This window comes from Eptatretus burgeri, chromosome 17, assembly GCF_056783735.1.
Source record: "Eptatretus burgeri isolate ZD-2024b chromosome 17, Ebu_testis_v1, whole genome shotgun sequence".
NCBI classification, from domain to species: domain Eukaryota; kingdom Metazoa; phylum Chordata; class Myxini; order Myxiniformes; family Myxinidae; genus Eptatretus; species Eptatretus burgeri.
The window spans coordinates 46,774,048-46,797,652 of record NC_140977.1 but is presented as its reverse complement, the minus strand read 5'-3'; the positions used below and the strand labels follow the sequence as shown (position 1 = coordinate 46,797,652).

Below are 23,605 nucleotides of genomic sequence, written 5' to 3'. Positions count from 1 at the left end.
CTTAACGTCGCCGTTAGTTAGGCCTAAGTCACATTTGCCACGGCGGCCGTGGGGTCTCCAAAATCTACGGCCACTAGCAATTATACGGCGGCCGCAGTATTTCCACGGTCACACAATGTCGCAGTCATATACGTTTTTATTTTTTGGGTAGCCACACGGCCTATTTATAAATTGTGGAGACCGAAAACATGGGGGTGCCGTACGGTCTTTGATTTGATGTCGCACGGTGACCTTAGGGGGTTTCTGCGGCAGCCATTTCAAGGCAGACGCAAGGTGCCCGCAAGGCGACCGCAGTGGGGGGTGGGGGGGGCCCGAAGGTGAACGTGCAGCCAGACGGACGGTAACGAGTGGGTTCTTTTTTTTTTAACCAGTTATTTTGTTTCGGCTTGTCGAATTGCTACGGCGAACATAGAAATGAAAAAAGTTATAACTCCGCGCTATAATTCCACGGCGACCCTACGGCCTGTATAGTAAAATATAGCCATACGGCATAGGGCCACCCTGAGGCCACCTCAGAAACTCTGCGGCCGCCGCACGTTTCTGTCAATTCAGAGGGCGTACAGCCGCCGTATCCTCGCCGTAGAGCAAATGTGACTCAGGCCTTATTGAAAAGTGCGACTTTAAGCGAATCCAATTTCCCCATAAAAATTAATGTAAATATGGGGGGTGGGGGAGGGTGGGCTCCAGGGGAAAACTTTTATCATCACCCAAAATACATTATTTACATATGGAGTACAAGATTCAAATAACTTTAAACAAACAATTGAATATCATCATTTCGAGTTGCTTTCAATCTTCTTTGGTTCGCTCTTCTCCATGTGATTGCAGAAGTTGTGTGACATCGGCTTCTTCCATCTCACCAAAACCAGCTTTATTAGCCAAGCTGAGGATAACGCTTCATCGTGTCCACATCTTTAAATACTTACAAGTCATCGACACATTTAGGCTACAACTTCCTCCACACACCATTCATAAACACCTGAGTAACTTCAGCCCAGGACCCACCGATGCATGGCTTGGTGTATATAAAGCCTATACTGTAGTACTTTGGGTGGGCTTATACACCAATATTTATGGTATGGTTCATACTGTAGCTTTATTAAAACTAGAACGGGCACTCGGTAGAGCGCATACCTTCGCCGCCGCTACTTTTTTCCGGGCACATTTGAAAAACGTCATTTAAAAACGTCCATGTCACAACCATCAGTCCGATGGACGTCAAATTTGGTGTTAGACGTCATTGAGGGCAGTCCAACAAAATGGAGTGATAAACACTGAAAAAAAATCGAAAGTTTAAAAATGACGTCATCTTGTGACGTCATTTTGACGCACTTCCAATGACGTCACTACCAATCGCGGACTACCATCCTGAAACTCTTATTTCACGGAACATTTTAACGTTGGTTTCATGTCAATAGCTCTATTAGATCTGAAGTTATGCCTACAAGTATATTTTGACCTTGAGTGTGACCTTGACCAGAGTTAATTTGCAAAACCTGTTCATAAATAAGCAGATATTTTGGTACTGATCATAATGCCTGGATTTGGGACAATTTCCTTTACAAATTACATAGATATTTGAATATAAAATATCAGGACATTTTAGCCACAATTGAAAAACGTTATGTTCAAACGTCAATGACGTCATAACGGTCAGTCCGAACGACGTCAAATTTGGTGTGTGACGTCCTTAAGGTAAGTCCTACAAAACGGTATGATCAAAACTGATGAGGTCGAAAATTGAAAATTTACGTCATTTTGACGCACTTTTGATGACGTCACGTCAAATCTGACACCATGTACCCGAAAGGTATCTCGTCATGGAACAATATGGCGTTGGTTGCATGTCCATCGCTGTCTTATGAAGGAAGTTGTGCTCAAAAGTTTGTTTTTGACCTTTTCATGACCTTGACCTTTGACCCGATCGTTCCCAAAATCTAATCAAATCGTCCTTGGATAATCACGAATCATCCCACCAATTTTCATGCAATTCGGTTTAATACATTCTGAGTTATGCGAATAACAAACAAACACACATATTCACAAATAAATAAATACACAGCGACCAAAACATAACCTTTCGCAGAATGCGATGGTAATGAGGAAAACCATTCGTTTGATACGAAATTAGAGGTAAAACGACTTTATCACGGAACAGTGAACGACTTTAAACGAGTGTGTTCTCTAATATATCAGCAACTTAATAACAAAACAATGTTAACTGGGACGATGTTAAGCGAACACTTACTGCACTGTATTTATTTATTGCTATTTTTAAGATTTTCAATTTGTGCAGTCCTATAGAGGGGTAATATGGAATAGGCAAAGCCGAGAAGCGAACGTAGAATTCTTCTTACATTCGCTTCTGACTTTACCTATAACGTGTTCACAACTGTATACTTGCCAACTATACCGTGGTACGTGTAAGCGCTGCACAGCTGATGATTTTGACGCAATTTCCGGTTACTTCGGCCTGGATTCGGGATCAGCGATCAAATAATGTAAATCACGATTAAAAAAATATTTTTTCATGATGCGGGAGATATCTTTCTTAAAATGAACTTTGGGAAAAAATAATTGAATAAATAAACAATCACTTCTGGTCAAGAATAAAAGAAAATATAAGTTCCGGAAAGAGTTTCAAAATCACTCAAGGTAATGTTAAATACAAAATAAACACTTCCTGTCATGAAAAAAAATCACTTTCAGAAGAATAAAATTAACTTTGGGGAAAAAAAAACATTATTCAATAAATAAATAAACACTTCTGGTCATGATCTCCCGGCATGCATCATTCCCCATGACAAAAACCGGAAACAAAAAAAAAACCAGAAGCAAAAAAAAAAACGGAAGCAAAATGGTCATAGCCAATGACACGGATTCACAATTGCCAGGGTATTGTGTTGTTTTTGTTGTTTCCTATTCTCTCATGTGCACGCATTAAGTAAGGCCAAAAAAAAAAAATGTTGCATTGGCGTAACCCGCCCGACCCTAAAAATTCCGCCGACCCTATGGTTTTTTTTTTTAATCAATATCAAGTATCTTGTTGATTGCGATCGCGATCGCAAAAACCCAGAAGTGTTTCGGACAGAACCCGCTGCACGCTGCGCTATGCATATGTCATAGTTTAGCTCGGTGTGTGTGTGTGTGTGTGTGTGTGTGTGTGTGTGTGTGTGTGTGTGTGTGTGTGTGTGTGTGTGTGTGTGTGTGTGTGTGTGTGTGTGTGTGTGTGTGTGTGTGTGTGTGTGTGTGCGAAACGGCTCTGCATATCATCTGTACGAGGGAGAGATATTGCGCCTCGCTCGATCAGTACGTCGTCTGTTGTTTCCAACATGGCCGCGTACTCTATCAAGATTACTGGCATGCTTGGGCCTAAAAAAAACTGTTCAGCGTCTTACGAAAATGCAACAAAGATGCGAGGCTTGGAGATATCATTCAGGGAATTGCAGACGTAAATTGTGACACTGCTCCAATACTTTCCTCCGTGCAAGCGTCTAGCAGTGATGGAGGGTCCTTTTCGGACGTTTTGGCGGCGGAAAAGGTGTCTATCTTAGACGACTTCGGTTATCGCTTCGTCGTGGGTTACTACAGCCACAGGCTCAGCGATGATTCGGCATCTACGTCTGAGGCTGAGCTGCCCAAGAATGCCTTTGAAATCCTCATGGCTGCAGGCGCAAGGCGAGGAAGATTTGATCTTTCGGGACTGAAAAAGAATTGTAGTTCTGGCATGCCACAGGCACAGGGACTAAATGCAAAGGACCAATTGTTCAATAGCATCATACTATTGCTGGACAAAGAAGCAGTCTGGTTCAAATCAGGAAATCAGAATGAAGCTGAATTCATTGTCAAGGTAAGAATGAAACTGAAGTGAAAGGCATTAGATTTCAACTTTAGACCTTTATTATTAAGTAGCGATCCAAGTAAATACTCAAGACTCTGGATTTAATTTCACAGCTAGGTCTATACAGGCTAGTCAGGAATGAATGACATTTTCACTTTTTAATCTGATTTGTCTAAAAAATGAAATATTGCGGTGAAGTTGAGAAATTTTATACATAGAAATGGTTTTACTCTCTAGAATAGGCTAGTACTATTTTTATTTATCTATAATATTTTCTCTCTTTTTGGTGGTGGGAGGGGGGGGGTCGCCGACAAAAAGGGGGGGTACTCGAGCCGAGGGAGATTTTGGGAGGGATTTATTTAAAAAAAAAAAATCCCTACCTACCTACCCTATTTTTTAGTGACCCGTTATGCCAATGCAACATTTTTTTTTTGGCCTAATATTCACAAGATATAAATAAAACCCAATCGTGTTTCTACACCGCACAGCGTTTAATAACAACCGGAAGCAAAAGTTCATAGCTAACGACACGGATTCCAAATAGCCAGGGGTATTGTGTTGTTGTTTCCTATTCTCTCACATGCACGCGTTAAGTATGAAGCTCACTGCGTTCGCTATAAAATAGGGAGAGACTTGGATAAACAATAGGTGTGCGGAGGATGCATAGGGTGGACAACATTGATACAGAAAGGAAAAAATTACCCCCGTGTGGGGGGGTGACGGTCATCTCTATAATACCACAAGTTCTCAATGTTCAGTTCAGGTAACCACGAAACAGTCCAAACTAACCGTTTAGATTGAAATAGTTCACAGAAATACACTAGGATAATACCACTAATGACATAATTAATAAATATGTATTGTTCATTTAGTACCCGGATTAACACATCAGAATCACAAGTAAGTGCAATACGTGGTTTTCCGGTCCGTCCACTCTCTGGGGACATTTCACTTCCGGTTGTAGAAAAAAAAAAAACGAAAAAATAGGCTAAGCTCTCGGAGATTATGATAATCATGTAGATTATTCTTCACTGATTATAATGCAACTTTCAGAATGAAAATTGGTCAAGTATTTATAGAGATATTGAGGTTTGAAAAATCGTTAGAGCGAGCAAATTAATTCCACAGAAGTTTCGTGACACTGCACAAAGTAACATGTCAGGTATGGAAAAACATTTTGTATGCCAGATTCATTAATTATTAATTATGGAATGTACTCATTGATATATTAATCAGAAAGCCCGAAGCATGGAGCATAATTTATCACTTATCCCCTCATCCGGGATCCGTGGCCTCGCCCCACAGCCTGCAGCCCTCTGTCCGCCGGTGATTATGTTAGATATCGGCACGATCGAGAGGAGCCTGCGAATTATCCCTGCTGATGCACTGAATTGATGCAATCGTTCGGCCAGAATATTCGTTGTCAAGATGTTGCGTGATTAAATCACTAATACAGTCACTCGAATTTATACCGCAGACATACTTCTTAACAATCATCTTCGCCACAGAAACCACAGTCAATCTGAACCACGCTGGCCACTGCTCAGACACTATGACCGCAGTAGAACTGCGCAGTTTGGTTAAAGATGACTCGGCATTTTGGCGCGCGCGCACAAAATTATATTTTGAAAATAAATGCCGACGTTTACATTTCGGGTTTTGAAACTTTTGCACCTTCGGCGGAAAATGTATAAATATAAAAGGCTAAAAATGTGTTTTATATTTCATTTCTCCTTCCTTCCTTCTTTGCGAATCGCATCGGCGTTTTTGGCCATCTTCCAGATCACGTGACGATCAAACGGGAAGGAAATTCAAAAATCTGTCCGGTTCGATACAAGATAATATTTTTTACTATCATAATCAATAAACAGTTGCCGAATATCTTGTAAAATGGCAGACTAGATAGGTTTTGAAAATGGCGATTTTTATAACTTGCGTGACCTAGTCTCTGACCTTGAACCCGGACAAAAGTTATATCGTTGTGCAACACTCATCGACCTCTACCCACATACTAAGTTTCATCAAGATCGGAAAGAAAAATTGTTGACGGACGTACGGACATTTGGCTCGGCTTTATTAGGTCATCTCGTTAGAGATGACCGAAAAACTGGACATTTGGGAGGATGGCTTGGTGGGGGAGGGGGATTAACAGGGCTAGAAAAGATCATGGTTTTGGATGAGGGATGAACTGAGATGGTGGTGAACAGCCGTCTTGAAGACGGAGGGAAGAAGGACACACACACACACACACACACACACACACACACACACACACACACACACACACACACACACACACACACACACACACACACACACACACACACACACACACCCACACACACACACCCACACACACACACACACACACACACACACACACTTAAAGGCCATTTTCCCCGCTAAAGCGAGGGTTAGCCTTGCAGGCTCCATGACAATCTTCTACACTTTACCCTGTTTTCTGCATCTCCCCTTCTTAATCCCCTTGCCCACATTTCTTCTTTCACCACCTTTAGCCAAGTTTTTCTCGGTCTTCCCCATCCTCCACTTCCGACTACACTCATTTCCATCACTCCTCTCACCCAGTCACTTTCATCCTTCCTCAACACATCACCCAACCATCTCAACCTGTTTCTCTTCACAACATCCATCACAGACTCTTTTCCCATTATCTTCCGCAAGTCATCATTTGTCTTCCTCTCTCTCAACGATACTCCACACATCCACCGAACCATTCGCATTTCCACCCTTCCCAGCCCTTGTTGCTGCTCCATGTTCAGTACCCATGTCTCACTCCCATAAATCATCGTACTCCTCACACATGTAGCATTCACCTTTCCCTTCAGCTTCAACGACACTCCCCTCTTCGTCAGCATGCCACTCAGTTCCCGAAACTTCTTCCATGCACTTCTCACTCTAGCAACCGTCGAAGAGTCTGATCCACCTTCTCCATTCAGCATGTCGCAGAGATAGCTAAATGTTTTCACCCCTTCCAGCTTCACACCATCTCCAAGATCCAACTCAACAATTCCTTCATCTGCTGCTCCCTCGATGCACACCTTACACTTGAATGTAGCTGCCACACTGGTTAATGACCCTCTCACCCCACTGCATTTTCGATGAACCCATTCAGCACACATTGTACACTGAATGGAGTTCACTCCGACACCCTTCCTGCACACAGCACACGGCCACTTCCCAGTCCTTTCCACCTCACCACATGCTTTACCACTTGCCATCACCTTCATCTTTCCGATATTCACCTTCAAACCTTTTGCCTCCATACATTCCTTCCACTTGTTCATCTTCTCCTTCAGTCCATCCATACTCTCTGCAATCAACACCAGATCATCTGCATACAGCAGCTCCCACGGTAAACCCTCCTTTACCCCCTGAGCCAGCACCTCCATCACAACTACAAATAGAAGTGGACTTGGTACTGACCCCTGGTGCACTCCCACCTTCACTTCAAACTCACCACTCTTCCCGTCCTTTGTCCTTACAGCTGTGCGCGCTCTCTCGTACATGGCCATCACTACTCTGATCAACCATTCCTCCACTCCTAACTTACTCAATGCCCATGTCATTACTTCGCATGGAACCCTATCAAATGCTTTCTCCAGAAAAACAAACCCAAAAAGAAACAACTTCTTCCTCTTCTCCATGTACTTCTCCTGCAACTGCCTTACAATAAAAATTGCATCTGTCGTTCCTCTTCCTGGCATCAATCCAAACTGCATTTCGTCAATCTTTACCTTCTCCCTTATCCTCTTCTCCAACACCCTTTCCAATACCTTCATTCCATGCTCCAATAACTTTATTGTTCTATAGGAGTCACAGTCCAGAGGGTCACCTTTCCCCTTCTACAGAGGGACGAGGGTACTCAGTTCCCAATCCACTGGAATGCGGCCTTCTTTCACCACCAGATTACAGATCTCTGTCATTCTCTTCACACCCCAACTTCCCGCTGCCTTCAACATATCTCCCACAACTCCCGTCGGCCCTCCTGCTTTTCTACTCTTCATTGCTCTTATAGCTGCCTCAACTTCCTTCTCAGTTATCTTCTCTGCTGGTCCTAAAACTGGGTTACTCTCGATGTTTCTATCCCATTCATTTTCTACATTCAACAGCCTTTCCATATACTGTATTTCTTCCATCTTCCTTTAATTCCATCTGAGTCTACAACGATTTGTCCCACTTCATCCTTCAAGCAACTCACCCCCGTCACATCAAACCTCTTTCTCGCTATCTGCTTTGCAATCCTGAATACCGCTCTCTTACCCTTCTCCGAATACAAACGTTCTCCGAACATTTTCCAATGGGCCTCCTGCGCCTTTGCAGCCTTCTTGGCTTCCTTATAACTTTCATGTGCAGCCTCTTCTTCCACCGTATCCTTTGCCTTTTGCCATTCCTTGAACTTCTTCCTCTTCTCTTCAATCGTCTTTCCAACTTCATCATCTCACCACCATGTTTCCAAGTACCTCGGTGGTCCTTTTGTCCATCCACATACCTCACCAACGACTCCCAATAGACTATCTTTCATTGACATCCAACCACATCCTCAACCATATTCAGCCTCTCTCTTAATGCTTCCTTCACTGTCGCCTCTTTCAACCTCCACACCTTCATCCTCGGTTGGTACTTCACCCGCTGAATTCCCCTCGAACCTTTCACCCTTATAATCGCAGAGAACCAGGTGGTGCTGTGAAACAGTCTCCTCCCCTGGGATCACCTTTGTGTCCCGGAGGTTTCCCCTATCTCGCCGACGCACCATCAGGTAGTCAATGGTTGTCGTCGACCCACCTGACGTGTATGTAATAAGCTTATGATGGAATTGAGTATTACAAATTAATCAACAAATCAGCTCCATCAGCAAACTCCAAGATCCTTTCACCTTCTCCATGTCTCGCACCATATCCATAACCCCCATGGACTCCCTCAAAACCGTCTGGACTCCTTCCCACATGTCCATTCAAGTCTCCTCCTACCACAACAATTTCATCATCATTCACATTTTCCATCAACTTCTCTATCGCATACCAGAACATGTTCTTCTCTTCATCGCTTCGACCGACCTGCGGGGCATATCCCGAGATGACGTTCACCAAGAGCTTTCTGATCACGATTCTCACAATCATCAACCTTTCACTCACTCTAGTCACACTCACTACACCGTCTACAAACTCCTCAGAAAACATGACACCAACACCATGCACGCTAGGGTATTCCAAAAAAATGAAAGTTTGATTTTGCCTTTGTTCCAATATCCCATAAGAACTTATAGGTCAAAAATGAACAAAATTCCATGATATTTAGGGGTTCCTCAAGTTGGCACAATTTTGGTTCATATTTACAAAATACACGTAATTTGCACAATGTAATATACTATTCTAAAAAATGCTTGATCTTTTAAACATGAAATAATCAAAATACAGTGACAATGTCTTTACAGAAATATATCATGTCAATAGTTCAATGTTCAGTTAATTCAAATGTCACTTGTATTGTTAAAGTGGCCTTCGTAGGCTTTGGAATGGCCTTTCGGTGGGCAGCCACAACCTGAAGCAGGTATTGAACCTGCTCCTCATCATGGGTCAAACTGCCATTATATGCTGTCATGAGTGCTCTGCCACGCTCAGCAGTGTCATTCACCACTTTGAGTCTTTGAACAGCCTCTTTAAACTTCACATAGACTGGATATTCTGGCCACAATAGTGGTTGCTTGACCAGGAAGTTGTGTGCCTCCTCTTGCCCATCCATTAGCAGCAAATCGAAGATTTTTAGAGAACGTTGGCTGACATATTGTTCCAGTGGCATGGCGTAGTTGAAAGACTTTCCATCCAGACGTTTAAGGATTTTCTCTGCTGGCTTCTTTTTAAAATTGGCAGTCATTGCCATTTTTGTCTCACAAGATACCCGGTTATCGAAAAGTGCCAATGCTACCAAGTGCTCAGAGCAACACCATAGATGACGAAGCATTGGCTCTGATGCTGCTTTCTTTATGATGCTGTTTGGGTATTCCTGCAGCTGGGAAAGGAACATCATATCATTGCGTGGTGCCCTTTCGGCATTGGATGCTTCATGCCAGAACTTGGCATAAATAACTGCAACAAAGAGGGACACTGACATCAAGCCTTTGAGTTGTCGTGAAGTCAGCTTAAATTGGTTCCGAAACAATATCATCTTCAGTGAATATATGGCCTTTGCCATCCAACGGGCATTATGGAGTGCTCCTGGGGCACGAAAGCTAGGAACATAGAAGCTAGGGCCACCAACAAAAAACAAGTGCTAACTGAACCAGTTCACGATAATCCTCACGACGTTGAGCATGGCTGATTGCAGTCTTGTAAAAGTCTTTTGCCTCTTCACGCAGGTTATTTAGGCCATCAAAGAGCTCTTCCTCGGGTAGAACAAATTCACTCTGGTTGACACTTTGCCAATGAGCTTGAAAAGTCCAACTTTCGGCCAATCTGTGCTTCCCATGGATGCAGTGAATACTGACGAGAGGACTATCTCCAAGATGTGATGACGACATGCAATCCAAACCATGTCTCTGCCAAGTGCTTCCTCAATGATGTGACATGCTCCTTTATGCAGGCCAGTATTGGATGCACTGGTGTCAAACACCAGACCATGCACCTTGTCAGTAAGTTTCCAGTCATTGAGCACCTTAATGCAAGCATCTGCTTGTTCTTTGCAAGTACCACGAGCAATCTTAGGAACTGCCAACAATTTTTCTTCTCCACCACCAGTGACAAGAATTGCAACACGATCCACAGTGTCTTTCTTTCCTGAGATGTCTGGCAGTAACTTTGAGTCCCAGTGTCGGAGCAAAGGAGTATCTGGTGAAAACTGTTCTTTGTGCTTGAGTGCAGAGATCTCCCTGTTGATACATCGGGCACGTCTAACAGTGTTATGTGACAGCTATATCATCAAGGTTATGACCCAGGGACTGGGCAATTGCAGCTGTGACAAAAGTTGCACCACAGTCAGTTACCTTCACTCGATCCATTGCAGCAGCAACCTCAGGTGTTATCACTTTTACACTTGTCTTCTTTCTGCGCTTAGGTGCCCGTTTTGTGGATGTGGATAGCATCTGAAAATCATCATCTGATCCGGTTTCCTGAAGTAATTCACTCCCAGATTCCTCATCAGTTGTAGTGGTAGACGTGAGAAAAACCGTTGATGTCCTCTTTGCATCCTCCATGGCTTTTTCCTTCCTGGCTTGTTCTTTCAGTACACATGTCCGCTTGCGTTGCTCCAATGCAAAAAGAGATTTATCAGACCCAGCCATGGAACAGCATTTTGGATCTTCACGCTGCATATTCAAAAACATCGTGTCCTCTTCATTGTCCATTATGGAGAGGGCATTTTGCACTGCAATGTCAAAAAGCTCATCTCGGTCTCCTTTGAAAAACTCTTCTTTCATCCTATACGACTGCTGTGGTTTTTGACGATTCTTTTTCAGCTCTTGATATAGAGGGTAAAGCTTCATCACCCTTTCCTGAAATTTGTCGAGTCGCTGGATGGGAATCCGAGCCTTTTCCCAAAGTGCCGAAACAATCTCAATGGTCCGCTTTGCACTTTCCTTAATAGTACTTCCATGCTCCGTGTGGTGGTATAAGAAATTGCACAGAACTGCTCAGTAAGTTGGCAAGCCAGCACAGTGAATATCTGCTGTAGGTTTGCCAACCAACCATACTGACAAAGAACTCCTTGTGGTGCTTGCAGTTGCCATGACACAATCTGAAAAAGGAAGGTATGTAAATTCCAATGAAAATATCAAACAACCATATTAATTGTGAAGTGTACTGCGTTGTGCACATTCGACGGCAAGTTGTCAGTTACAGTTTGGCAAATTTCAACAATATTGTGCCAACTTGAGGAACCCCTAAACATCCTCCAATCTGCTTCATATTTGGTGTGTATGTTTCTACTGTCAAATGGAACAAAGGCACACCCAGAAAGCATGAATATTCATACTTTTATTTTTTACCCCCTATTACGAAGCACCCTAATGCACGCCTTCCAGGCACCCTTGCCACATAAACTTGTACTTCTGTCCCTGCCTACCCTTCACCATTCTCACACCACTTCCCTTCCATCGTGTCTCCTGCACGCAACATATGTCCACTCTTCTTGTGACCAATGTTTCAACCACTTCTCCAGATCTTTCCATGCACCAAACCTCAGAAACCAATCTCCACATGGGGCATCAGACGATTGGTCATCATAAATGGAAAAATTTCCTCCCTTGCTTCGATCGGGTTTCCCACCTTGAGTTTTAACGAGAGGGGGGTGAAGACCCCCACGGGGTACTTCGGGCTGTACCCTGCCCATCAGTTGTACTCATCATGGTTTCCTTTTGAGGCGATGTTTTTATGGCCGGATGCCCTTCCTGACGCCAACACTTTAAGTCACCCCTTAGGACACGCAGGGATACGGTGTACCTATTCTAACCGGGGCACACACCGGGGGAGGGAAGAAGGACATTGAAGAGAATGTGGGAAGTTGATTCCACAAGTGGGAAAATAAAATAATAAATGAGTGAAGGTGAGCAGTGATCCTGGATTTAGGTAGTTTCACCAGAAGGGGGTTGATGGTGGACTGTGTATGCTCTGCAGGAACTTATGGAGGATAAAGAATGGAAAGAGCAGAGGGTGCAAGACCACCAGAATGGAGGTGCGAGAATACAAAGACCACAAACCTGTTTGCGATGACAGGAGATTCCAAAGATTTTGAAGGCCTTGGTTTGCAATCAAGCTGAGCAAGGCGTGCAGCATGGGGACCAGCCCAGAGTGGATAGCAATACTCTATCAAGCTGTGGATGAAGACCTTGTATGTGGATAGGAGTTCAGGTGTGCCAAGGAAGGACTTTGTATGACAGAGGATGCCCAGTCGGTGGATGGCTTTGGAGGTCAACTTTCAAATGTGGTTTGCCCAAGAAGGATCATAGCTGATGGTGAGACCCAGGTGACTGAACGTTCTCAAGAGGATTGTGAAGAAAGTAGAAGGGGCGGGGGGTTGCCAGATGGTCCTTTTGTAGAGACATAGTGAGAGGGTGAGATTTGTCAGAATTCAAAGACATATTCCAAGTGTTTGACCAGCTTCAGATATTTTTCAAGGTCTGAAGAGATGGAAGAGGCTGCAGCCTGTCTGTCTGAAGGATGAGGGATGTCATGAAAGAGGGTTGAGTCATCAGCAAACAGATAAAGTGGATTTTCCTGAGTCAGAGAGATCATTTGAGGTAGTTTCATACGAATGAGAAATTTAAAAACTTTTACCATCCAGTTCTCCAAAATATACTTTTTCAATTCATGCATTGGCACAAATGAAGACTTGTTTAGATATCTCCTCACATATTTGTTCATAAGAAAAAGCGAATGCTTTGCAACTGATGGCATTTACCATTTCTGCGCTATACTCACCATTTGCAGAGTGAGACTCTTCAAATGGCTCGTCCTTCACACAAACGCTGTTCAAATTCAGAGCAACGTCGCCATGCAGCCATCGTGCATCTACTGGACTCAATTCTCCTGTGGAAAAAATAAATAAATAGAAATAAGAGTTGTAGGCTTAGTCTCAAGTGAAAGTACTGCAAATATTAACACAAACTTATCAATACGAATAAATGCCAATGTGTGTGTGTGTGCGTGTGCGTGTGCATGTGCGCGTCCTCCATAACTCCAAAACTATAAAACCTAGCAGCCTGAAACTTTACATACATACTAAGAAAACTCCAAAGAAGTGCATGATGAAAATTGGGTGTTTGAGTTAATTAAAACAACACTTTCGAAGATAATTAACGGCCTTATTTAATCATTTATCAGGCCATCCGAGGTCACTGCTCTCTATGGGGTTTTATTATCCGAGGTAACCTCGCTGGGGTCTGAAGCCGCCATGTTTTTTGGCCTGCTCAACCATGCCTCGACTTGGAACAGGCCGCAACTATCACTGAACAATAAAGTTCCCCCCCCCCACTTTCCTTGCTAATTATCGAATGCCTGTTCATAATTGCAATGCTTATGAACACCCGGAGATGTCAGCGTTCTATGCTTTATTTCATTTCCACACATGTGATCACTATGAGTGTCTCTTAAATTCAGCAGAATTACAAAATTTAAGCTTCAGAATCGAACTTACAAGCAGTCCCGACTCCTCGAAAAGTGTCGATTTGTCCAATTCGGACATATTTGACATTTTGGGTGTCTCCAGAGTACAGGAGGTGTACGTTTAATACGACGGTTGGGTGATTACAAATCGTATGCCAAGCGAGCCGCTTGATATACGAAATTTGATATACGAAATATCAACTTTTTCGTTAGAGTGCTAAAGCCAGCGCTCTACAATATTCGCACTGTCCCTGAATACTGTAAATCGATCGATTTGAACAAAGTTCAGGGATCACTCGCATGCGTTCTTAACCACGTGTTGTGCAACAGGCGGTGTCTGGCTCAGTGAAAATGTGAAATTATATTTTCCACGACGTTTCCCCTTTTTGTACGATCTTACATTATACAACCTATCACTTCGGCATAGAGAAATGCAAATAAAAATTAAACGTTTAGTTTTTTTAAAGTTTATTCAACCATTTCGCTTGTGTAGCCGCTTGGCGCACGTTCAAGTTTCAATGGCAATACCATGGTTCTATACCGGAGGTAGGAAGGCAAAATAAATTATTTGATCACAATGAGCAAAAAAAAATCACCATATCATGGCAGGAACGCTGAGGTACACATGCTTGCTCTGTATAGCCTGGATTTGAATCCTGACCCAGCTATAAACTGTCATCCCGGTGTTTCACAAGCAGGATGATTCATCAGTGTGTGTGCCATCTCTTGTATGGATGATAAACTGGGTGTCACATCTGCTGGAATCCTTCACCCCTTCCCTCTCCCCCCCTTTCCTCTTCTCTCCCTCTATCTCTCTCCAAACCCCTCCCCCTGCTCCCTAACCTTCCCTCTGTTAAGGGGACTAGCATGTATGAATCGGTCTCGGAGTGAGCCGACTGGTGGGGTGCAAAAGTCGCTGCATGAACGAGCATGTATGCATGCATGCAGGAAGACCTTTGCCAGGAAGTTAGCGTGGGTTTTAAATGCTCACTCACGCCCCAGGTCTCAAAGTGTCCATGTGTGTGTGTGTACGTGTATGTGCAAGTTGCTGTTGTTGCCTGCTATCTCCACATGTGGGTGGGTTTCATCATGAGGTGAAAAAGACCTACCAGGTCTCAGAGTGTGTGTGTGTGTGTGTGTGTGTGTGTGTGTGTGTGTGTGTGTGTGTGTGTGTGTGTGTGTGTGTGTGTGTGTGTGTGTGTGTGTGTGTCGTTGATTGGTATCTACATATGAGAGCTTCAGAATGTGGAATGGAGTCCCCCCAGGGTCGGCTCAATGTATCCACCTTCATTTCAATAAGGGGTGACGATTCACGGACTAAGTTGTGAAGTTTTCTGTTTTCATAGTTTTGTGCCGAGGGCTCCCTTCAGGATCGTCGCTGAGCCCCGGACAGCTTCCAACTGCAGTTTGTAATAATATTCCCGGAGATGATTTTTAATATCTCTGTGAGGTTATTTGTCATCATTCCCAGAGCTCCAACTATCACTGGTACAACTTTGGCATTCTTCAGCTTCTAGGATCTTTTCACTTCATTATTGAGATCTTAGTATTTGGTCATTTTCTTGATTTCTGCACTTAGTCCAAAATCACTGCCATTAACACGTCAATTAGCAATGTCTTCTTCTTTATTTTTTGTACCCAAGTATGATATCTGGTCGCAATGCTTTGTTTTCGATGCTCTCACTCGATGGGATCATGAGTCCGTACGTGAGCAGTACTTCCATGGTTTCAGTGATTGCTTTTGGTTCATATTCCCACAAATACTCCGGAACTGGAATATAAAATTTTTTGCAGATGTGCCAGCGGATTACTTTATAAACTCTGTTGCGTGTCCAGCTGTTTGACATTTGTTTTTTTATGTTCGGTCATTAAGCATAACATGTTGTCGTGTAGCGGGGGTTTGCCTCGACATGGACGGATGGCCAAACAGTTCTCCCTTGGAGGCTTACAGCCGAGATTCTCAGAGATTAAGGCGCGCACGCGGGAATCAAAGGGCAGCAATGACGTAGCAGATGGAAGCACAGCACAAGGGGATTTATCTCAAACCCATGACAAATACACAGACACAAGCAACTTAAATAAATACAGGAGTTTAATGAAAATGAATCAAATATTTACAATGGTAAGAATTCAAAACGGGATGATGAGACGGAACGTGAGATAAAACTAATTCTAATTTTGAGGCGCCTCCACACAGACAAGAGACCTAAAATAAATGAAAAATCCACCCTTATTCCGGCACTTAGCTTCGGGTCCAGAAGTGATCCTTTATGAGCTTCGGGGTCGAACCACATCGTTCTGCGTGGGAAAATGTGCCCAAAATGGCGTGCAGCCGCTCTATGGGTGGGCAAACGTACAGGAGGAAATTCTGGTGGCAATACTCCACATCAGGGCTCAGAAACTGCCATGCAACTTCTTTTGGTCGATCGCCCTCACCGATGCTGCTGCTCTGCAAGATCTCTTTCCCCGATGGCACAACACGAGGCTTGGAGGCTGGTCTCACGATCCAGACAAGTCACTGGCCAGCGTCTTGCTCCACCACGCGAGCCAATTTGCCTCAACATAAACATAAGGATCGTGCAGTCTTCTTCACCACGTCGAGGGAAAGCAATCCGTAATGCCCTTCTCTTTCAACTGCCATCTCCTGCCTCTCTCGCTTCTGTCCCGCTCTGAACCTTCGTCTCGCCTGCCTTCTTGTCACCCAACGCGAGAATCTCTGACTAACCTGACTCCCGCCACTCTGACATCACGCCTATCAATCATCCACTCCGAGGGCGTGGTTTGATTGCTGTCCCCCTGGAGGCGGGGCTTTCTGCCTGCTTGGACATGCAGCTTGGTTGTTGTCGTTTTAAGGATGTGATCCCTTTTTATCACCGGTCTTGAAATACAAAAAAACACATAATAATTATCGCTAAAGGTCATAGGGAGCAATTACAAACTGGGAGAAATTATCCTCAACCCCTGCCTAATTAACACAGCACCATCACCCCACCCACCCTCATGTATGGACATGTCACAGCTCACAGTTTCCCTACCTAATTTATATTGAAATGTCTCCTACACGTCCACGGACCAAGCTACTCGATACAATCCTACCTTTCCTTGGAAATTCCTCAATCTACCCCACAAACATAACAATATCATTCTCTTTGCTATCCTCACCTCCACCCCTCACCTTTCTATCTTTTTATTTTCCTCCCCCCCTCCCCCATCTCTCTCAACACCCTCCTCACACCCCTCGCTCCTAGTGTACAGCAACATTTGGTAGGGAGTCACTCTCCACCCTCCCCCCCTTCCTTGTTCTTTCCCCCTTCCAAGATTTCTCTTCCTTCCCTCCCCTCTCTTCCCTTCCTCCCTCCTCTCTCTTTCCTCCCCCCCCTTAATATCACCATGAGCTAAGTGACGGGTTGTATTTGCTCGTATTTAATAATTCACGTAGAAAACAGAGGTAGTCAGTTTTGGGTCGGTGAAGTCGAGTCGTTGCCAAGTATGTAAAGAATATTTGATTCAAATTTCTTCCTCGAGTACTTGTAGTTTTATGTGCATCTTGATGCTCATGGACATATTGTTATGGATATGGGATAGGGGTAATTGGGTTGAGTTTATACAAGTTATCTATATATGTTCAACAAAAACATGTGTAATAAGTGTACGACAGGCAGTGTCGAGTTTGTTTCAATGAAGTTCCCTTGGTCTTCTCTCTCAGTCTGTTCGTATTGACACGTCCATATCCATCCCCACTTTGGTGTTTATTGTAGTTTTCCCCCATTGCAATCTGTCATTATGGGTTTTCATTTAACATATATATATAAAACAGCAGCAAATCATAACATAGCTCAGATAAGAGAACAGCATTTGTGACCACATGAATCAGGCAGGAGGAATGGTAGAATCCATGTGGCCCCAGTGGGACTCCCGCATGGGAAGCCACGAAGTTGCGCGAGTTGAGAGTTCCTTTCTCCTGCAGCACAGAGCAATGAGGGTGTGACAGGCGGGCTGAGTGCTGCACTGCGGGGATTTGATAAAAGGCCACTACCAACGGAAATCACGGCGGAGCTACTCTTCTTCTCTCTGTCTGGAACCTTCACACCGTGGCTGGCCTCGCTCATGAATGCTGTGACTGGTGGCCGAGTGACCTCTCCTTTGCCGGTGGTTCCCTACTCCATTGTTCGTGGTGTGCGGAGTTGGCGGGGCCAGGAAATCATGGAGCGGACGAGTCCTCAAGACCGTGCATCGACACGTATTGGCACCAAAAACCAGGCTCGAGCTGGCCGCTCACACCTCAGGTTCTTCTTGTCTCTGCTGGTCTCTCTATCTCTCCTGTTACCCATACGAATGAAACATAGATAGATAAATTGGTATGAGTGTTTATTTTATAATTCATTGGTGACAGTTTGTATCTGCGTATGCGGTCATGCTCTTTTCCCTTCTCTCCTGCCCAGTTTTTAGCTATCAAATTCCTTTGTTAATGCGAACCTATGTCGTGTACATTGGAGAACAGGAATTCCGTCGCACGAGATAATCAGCAAATAAACCCGTTAGACAGGAAAATTGGAATCGTGCAGTAATGTGCAATTAAAACTCGATTAGCGTTTTTTACCGACTTTGTCGACAAAGCTTCACTTGGCTCTTTCTGATGGCTAATTGCCGACGGCAGTGTGGCCTTGACAGCCGGCATGTACGCAAATTGAGAGCAGATGTGGGACCTCTTGGCCACTCCCAGCCTAGTGAATGCGCAGTCTGTCAAGACCCTCACAACCGTTTCAGTACAAATGGCAGATGGTGTTAGATTGTATATACTGATGAGTAGTTGAGAAAAGGCACACAGAGTTGCATAAGGAATAGACAGATTAAGGAGAGGGAAAGAAGAAAAATGTCAATGTCAGTGGTGCGACGGATAACATATGCGCTTGCTGGTTCACCGTTGTCCGATGTAATACCAACAAGGTCAATCCATCATGAAGCAAGTTAGCTTTCAAAGGGGATTCAAGGAGTCATTTTTAGCTCACCTGAACTTTAGTCCGTTGAGCTTATGTGATCGAGTAGTGTCCGTAGGTGAGTGAGTGAATGAGTGAGTGAGTGAGTCTATAAACACTTCAATTTTTATCACTTGAACCAAACACACGATTTTGATGAAACTTGGCCACAAGCTTCATATCTAATGCTGAACGAAGGTTTGTTGACCGCATCAAAATTTGCGCTCATTAAGGGGGTGTACGGGGAGGTTCATGACCTCCCCAAATAGGTATTTGCTCTCTTCTCTGAAACTAGGCACAAAATTTCGATGAAGCTTGACCACATCCTTCATCACCTGTGATGTACCAAAGTTTGTTAACGGCATTAGAAAAATTAATCAATAAAATAATCAGGGTTTAAGGGTGGGGATTGGGGGGGGGGATTGAGTGATTGTTGCTCCTGATAAAGTTGAGCTTCAGGACACACGGTCCTATTTCAATATATTGTTACGGCTGTGGAAATTCGCATTACACCATAAAGGACCCTCAGGTGAGATATCTCGATAAGGTACATGTGTAGTGAGCCCAAACCCGTTGTATAGAGGGAATTTATGTGATTCATCCGGGCTGCAACGCTTTGAGTTAGCCATTTTTTCTCTCTCTATTGTTATTTTCGACCAATAAGCCGCCAACAACGCAAACAGCCACTACCCTTACCTTCACAACTCCATCCCGCAAACACCGCTTCACCGCCATTCCCAAATGGCACCATAACCATCAAACCACCACCGAAAACCCTCCACCACCTTTGCCTCTCTCCTTCACAACCAACAACCGCACCACCTGTGAACACTGAACGTCGGGCTGTCTTGGGCCCGTTCAGCGATTGGTGCCGAACGCACCGAGCTGCGAGCGTGAATAGCGGCCTTTCCGAGGGGAAATTCGGATCAGAAACGCTTCACGCCCACTTCTCCTCCGTCCAATTGGCGAGCGTGGGGCGGCTTGGCCCCGCCTCCAATCGCGTTCTGATCCTAAAATTTGCATGTTGGCTGCTCCTGCCGCCTATAAAACGGCGAGCGCAAGTCGTAAAAGGCGAGTTGGGTTTTGGAGTTGCTTTGAGGAGAGTGTGGAACTGAAAGAGTTGGGTTTTGGAGTTGCTTGGACTGTGTCGTCGAGAGGTTGCTCTTGGGGGACAAGGAGCGTGCGTTGGCGGAGTGGAGTCAAGTGCGCGCGGTGGAACTGCAAGCAAGGGAGCTCGAGTCCGAGGCAGGAAGGACGGCGGTCAGCGACGAGGTTGCGGTGTGGGGGATCGCTCGTCTCGTCGCGGGACCCAAGCCAGCCAGCCACTCCCCTCCCCCAGGGCATCAACAATTCCCCCTTTCCCCCCCGCGCTGAGATAGTGCAAAAGGACGCCCCGTTCCCACCCCACCCCAAACGTCGTGCCAACGAAACCCGCCAAGGGGCACAGAGTCGGGGCACAGCGGCGCGGCCACATTTGCGGCTTGCCCGCCAACGCGTCACGAAGACGCGGGTAAGACCTCCCCGGTCTCGCGGACCTGGCCGCTCCTCCAGGTCACGCGCACATTTGGCCTACGGGCCCGTCTGCCTCCTTGTCTGTGAGGGTGGCTTCTTTCCTTTGCTTTTGTGTAAATGTGTGTTGGCGCCGTCTGTGAAGTAAAACTGTATAAGTGTTGCCGTGTGTGCGCGTAGTCGGTTTTAACTGCTTTATGTGCATTTCGATTCTGTATGGCTGTATATACGTGCTTTCCGTGTGCCGGGAAATGAAATGCTCGCTTGTTGAACTGTGCCCGTTTCGCTTTGTCTTTTCTTTATTGACCCTCCATCTTGCTTCACGTAAAGGGTTCGTAGTGGGTGCAACATCCCGGTAATTAATCTGAACCGTCCAGGTCGACGATAACACCGCTCGGTTATCCCGATAGTACGGAACGGGCCGCCCAAGCGGCTCGTGTCCGGAGTCGACCTGCGGCGAGGTACGATCGCCCAGTTTACCATCCACGTGGGTACTTAGGTAGGTCGAGTTTGGCGAACAACCCTATCCTACGCGGGTGGCCGATTGGCACGATTGTGGTGAGGTCGAAAGGCCCACCCGTGACTAGCTCCCGGCGTTGGTCCGAGAGAGTTCGATAGTTTCCGGAGGGTCACGACTGAATTGTCCGTCCGGTGGGCGACGTGCCGCGATTCGAGTTACCTGGCCGTCCGCACGCCGGCGGGCACGAATTCACAACAATATGGTGTTGAGATAACGTCGCGAGTTAATGTTCAAGTGGGATGAGTATTCGGTTTCATCAGAACACGATGAATACTGTAGATGTACTGCTTGTCACCTGTCAACAACCAGACAGAATAATCATTGCCCCCACCTCCAATCTCTTCCTATTTCTCCCCAATTCCATTTTTTTTTACTCCTTTATTCCCTTTGTTGTGGCGATCTAATTTATTTAATGAAACGATCACAATATATTTATGGACTTGCCTGGTGAGGAACAATTGTCCAAAGGTTCAAGTTTCACCTTCACCTCTTCCTCAAAATCTGTAACAAAACAAATAACACTGGTCAACAACAAATTTGTTGTCTGCATTTTTTAAGCTGATTTAGGACGAATCTGATGCGCTGAATCAAAAACTCACATTAGTTTTGTTCAATCAGGTCAAGTTTTTGAGATATGGCCACATGTCGTTTTTTACATTTTTGTTCACATGTACGCATGTGTGGAGCATTTTAGAAGAAGTTGGTGGGGGTAAAATGTCATGTCAAATAATTGTTTTGATTGGAAATAATTATTTTAATGACAAGAAGTATTCAGGTACGATAGTTCTGGGTGATTATGTCGAAAAGGGATCAGTTTGAAGTCATAAAACCTCAAAATCTTCCAAAAATTGGTGAGGCAAAGCATAAATTGTGATGCAATTCCAGTGCCTATCTTCAGCGAACTTCCTGACATTAGTGACGAAGATGCCTCCAGTGTTGAAGGACATGAAGAAGAAGAAGTGGTTCTTGAAGATGATGCTCCACATCCATTTTCCCAAAAGGAGTTGAATGATCTAGTTCACGACCTCAGCTTGTCAAAGGACTCTGCCGAACTGTTGGCATCCAGATTGAAGGAAAAAAACCTCCTCTCTGACAGTGCTCGCATCAGCTTCTTCCGCAACAGGCATCAAGAGTACCTCCGTTTTTTCTCTGAAGAGAAGGACTTGGTGTACTGTGCTGATATTGCGCAGCTTCTGCTCAAGCTTGGAGTGCCACAGTACGAACCCAAAGATTGGAGACTGTTCATTGACAGCAGCAAGCGATCACTGAAATGTGTTCTGCTACACAACGGCAACCAGTTTGCCTCTGTACCCATCGCTCACTCGACTACACTGAAGGAGAAGTATGAAGCGGTGAAGTACGTGCTGGAGAAAATTGGTTATGATCAGCATAAGTGGTTTATCTGTGTTGACCTGAAGATGGTGAACTTTTTGTTGGGACAACAGTCTGGCTTCACCAAGTACCCATGTTTTCTGTGCATGTGGGATAGTAGGAACCGTGCTCAGCATTACACGAAGAAGGACTGGCCTGTGCGGGAGGAATTGGTGCCATGCAAAGAAAGGAACGTCATCAACGACCCTCTGGTGGACAGAGACAGAATACTCTTCCCACCGCTGCACATCAAGCTCGGCTTAATCAAGCAGTTCACCAAGGCTCTGGACAAAGATGGTGACTGCTTCACTTACTTGTGCCAGGCTTTTCCAGGATTGACCATGGAGAAGTTGAAAGCTGGCATCTTTGATGGTTCTCAGATCCGTCAGCTCATCAGAGATCCAGAGTTCAAAAACTCAATGAACGAAGTGGAACTGGAAGCGTGGAAGACATTTGTTTTGGTAGTGAAGAACTTTCTTGGCAACAATAAGGCCAGAAACTACGCAGAACTTGTCAACAACATGCTGACTGCTTTCAGAAACCTGGGCTGCAACATGAGCATCAAGATGCACCACCTATTTTCACATATGAACCGGTTTCCTGAGAACCTGGGTTCAATGAGTGACGAGCAGGGGGAGAGATTCCATCAGGAGATGAAGGAGATGGAGACCAGGTATCAGGGTCGCTGGGACGCAGTCATGATGGCTGACTACTGTTGAAATCTGAAGAGAGACCTCCCTGCCGCTGAACATTCCAGGAGTTCGAAGAAACGGAAGTTCAAGCCCTGAAGTTTGAACAGTGGTGACGCAACATGCAATTTACTTGTACTTACCTTTATCAATGCCCACCATTCAGATGACAGTAATCAATGTTTCTATCATGTAATCAATAAATGTTGTTGGCGAAACATTTTTTTTTTCTTAAAAACATGTTTAGGATGATATGTGTTGACAAAAATCAGCTGATAATGCCACAAAAATGTAATTGATTTTGTCACAAGATCTGATTTTTTCAAATCAACTTAGCACAAAAACCTGACCTGATGGAGAGAAACGGATGCCATTTCCTGATTCAGCAGTGCCAGAATACCCTAATTCACTTGTAGAAATCTAGACAACATTCAGAAAGTAAATAATTGTTGACCAGTGTAATGTCTTTAAGCAAACTCAACAAATGAACCCACGACACCATTCACATCATCCAGCATCGTTATCTTCAACTTGTACATTGTTATTATGGATTGTTACCTTGTGAGGGAAAACCACCTGTTGGTTCA

General features: G+C 44.6%; 1 protein-coding gene across 1 annotated transcript in view; it reads right to left on the bottom strand.

Moving 5' to 3' along the window:
* LOC147009981 (uncharacterized) overlaps nucleotides 1–23,605 on the bottom strand; it is a 47,210-nt gene that overhangs the window by 12,629 nt on the left and 10,976 nt on the right. Inside the window, exons 3-5 of the mRNA XM_085863277.1 lie at nucleotides 23,577–23,605; nucleotides 21,403–21,459; nucleotides 13,270–13,377 (exon numbers count right to left, since the gene is read on the bottom strand). The exon at nucleotides 23,577–23,605 is cut by the window's right edge and continues 28 nt beyond it. Coding sequence (XP_085719403.1) covers nucleotides 13,270–13,377; nucleotides 21,403–21,459; nucleotides 23,577–23,605 — 194 coding nt within the window. The remainder of the gene's footprint in view (nucleotides 1–13,269; nucleotides 13,378–21,402; nucleotides 21,460–23,576) is intronic.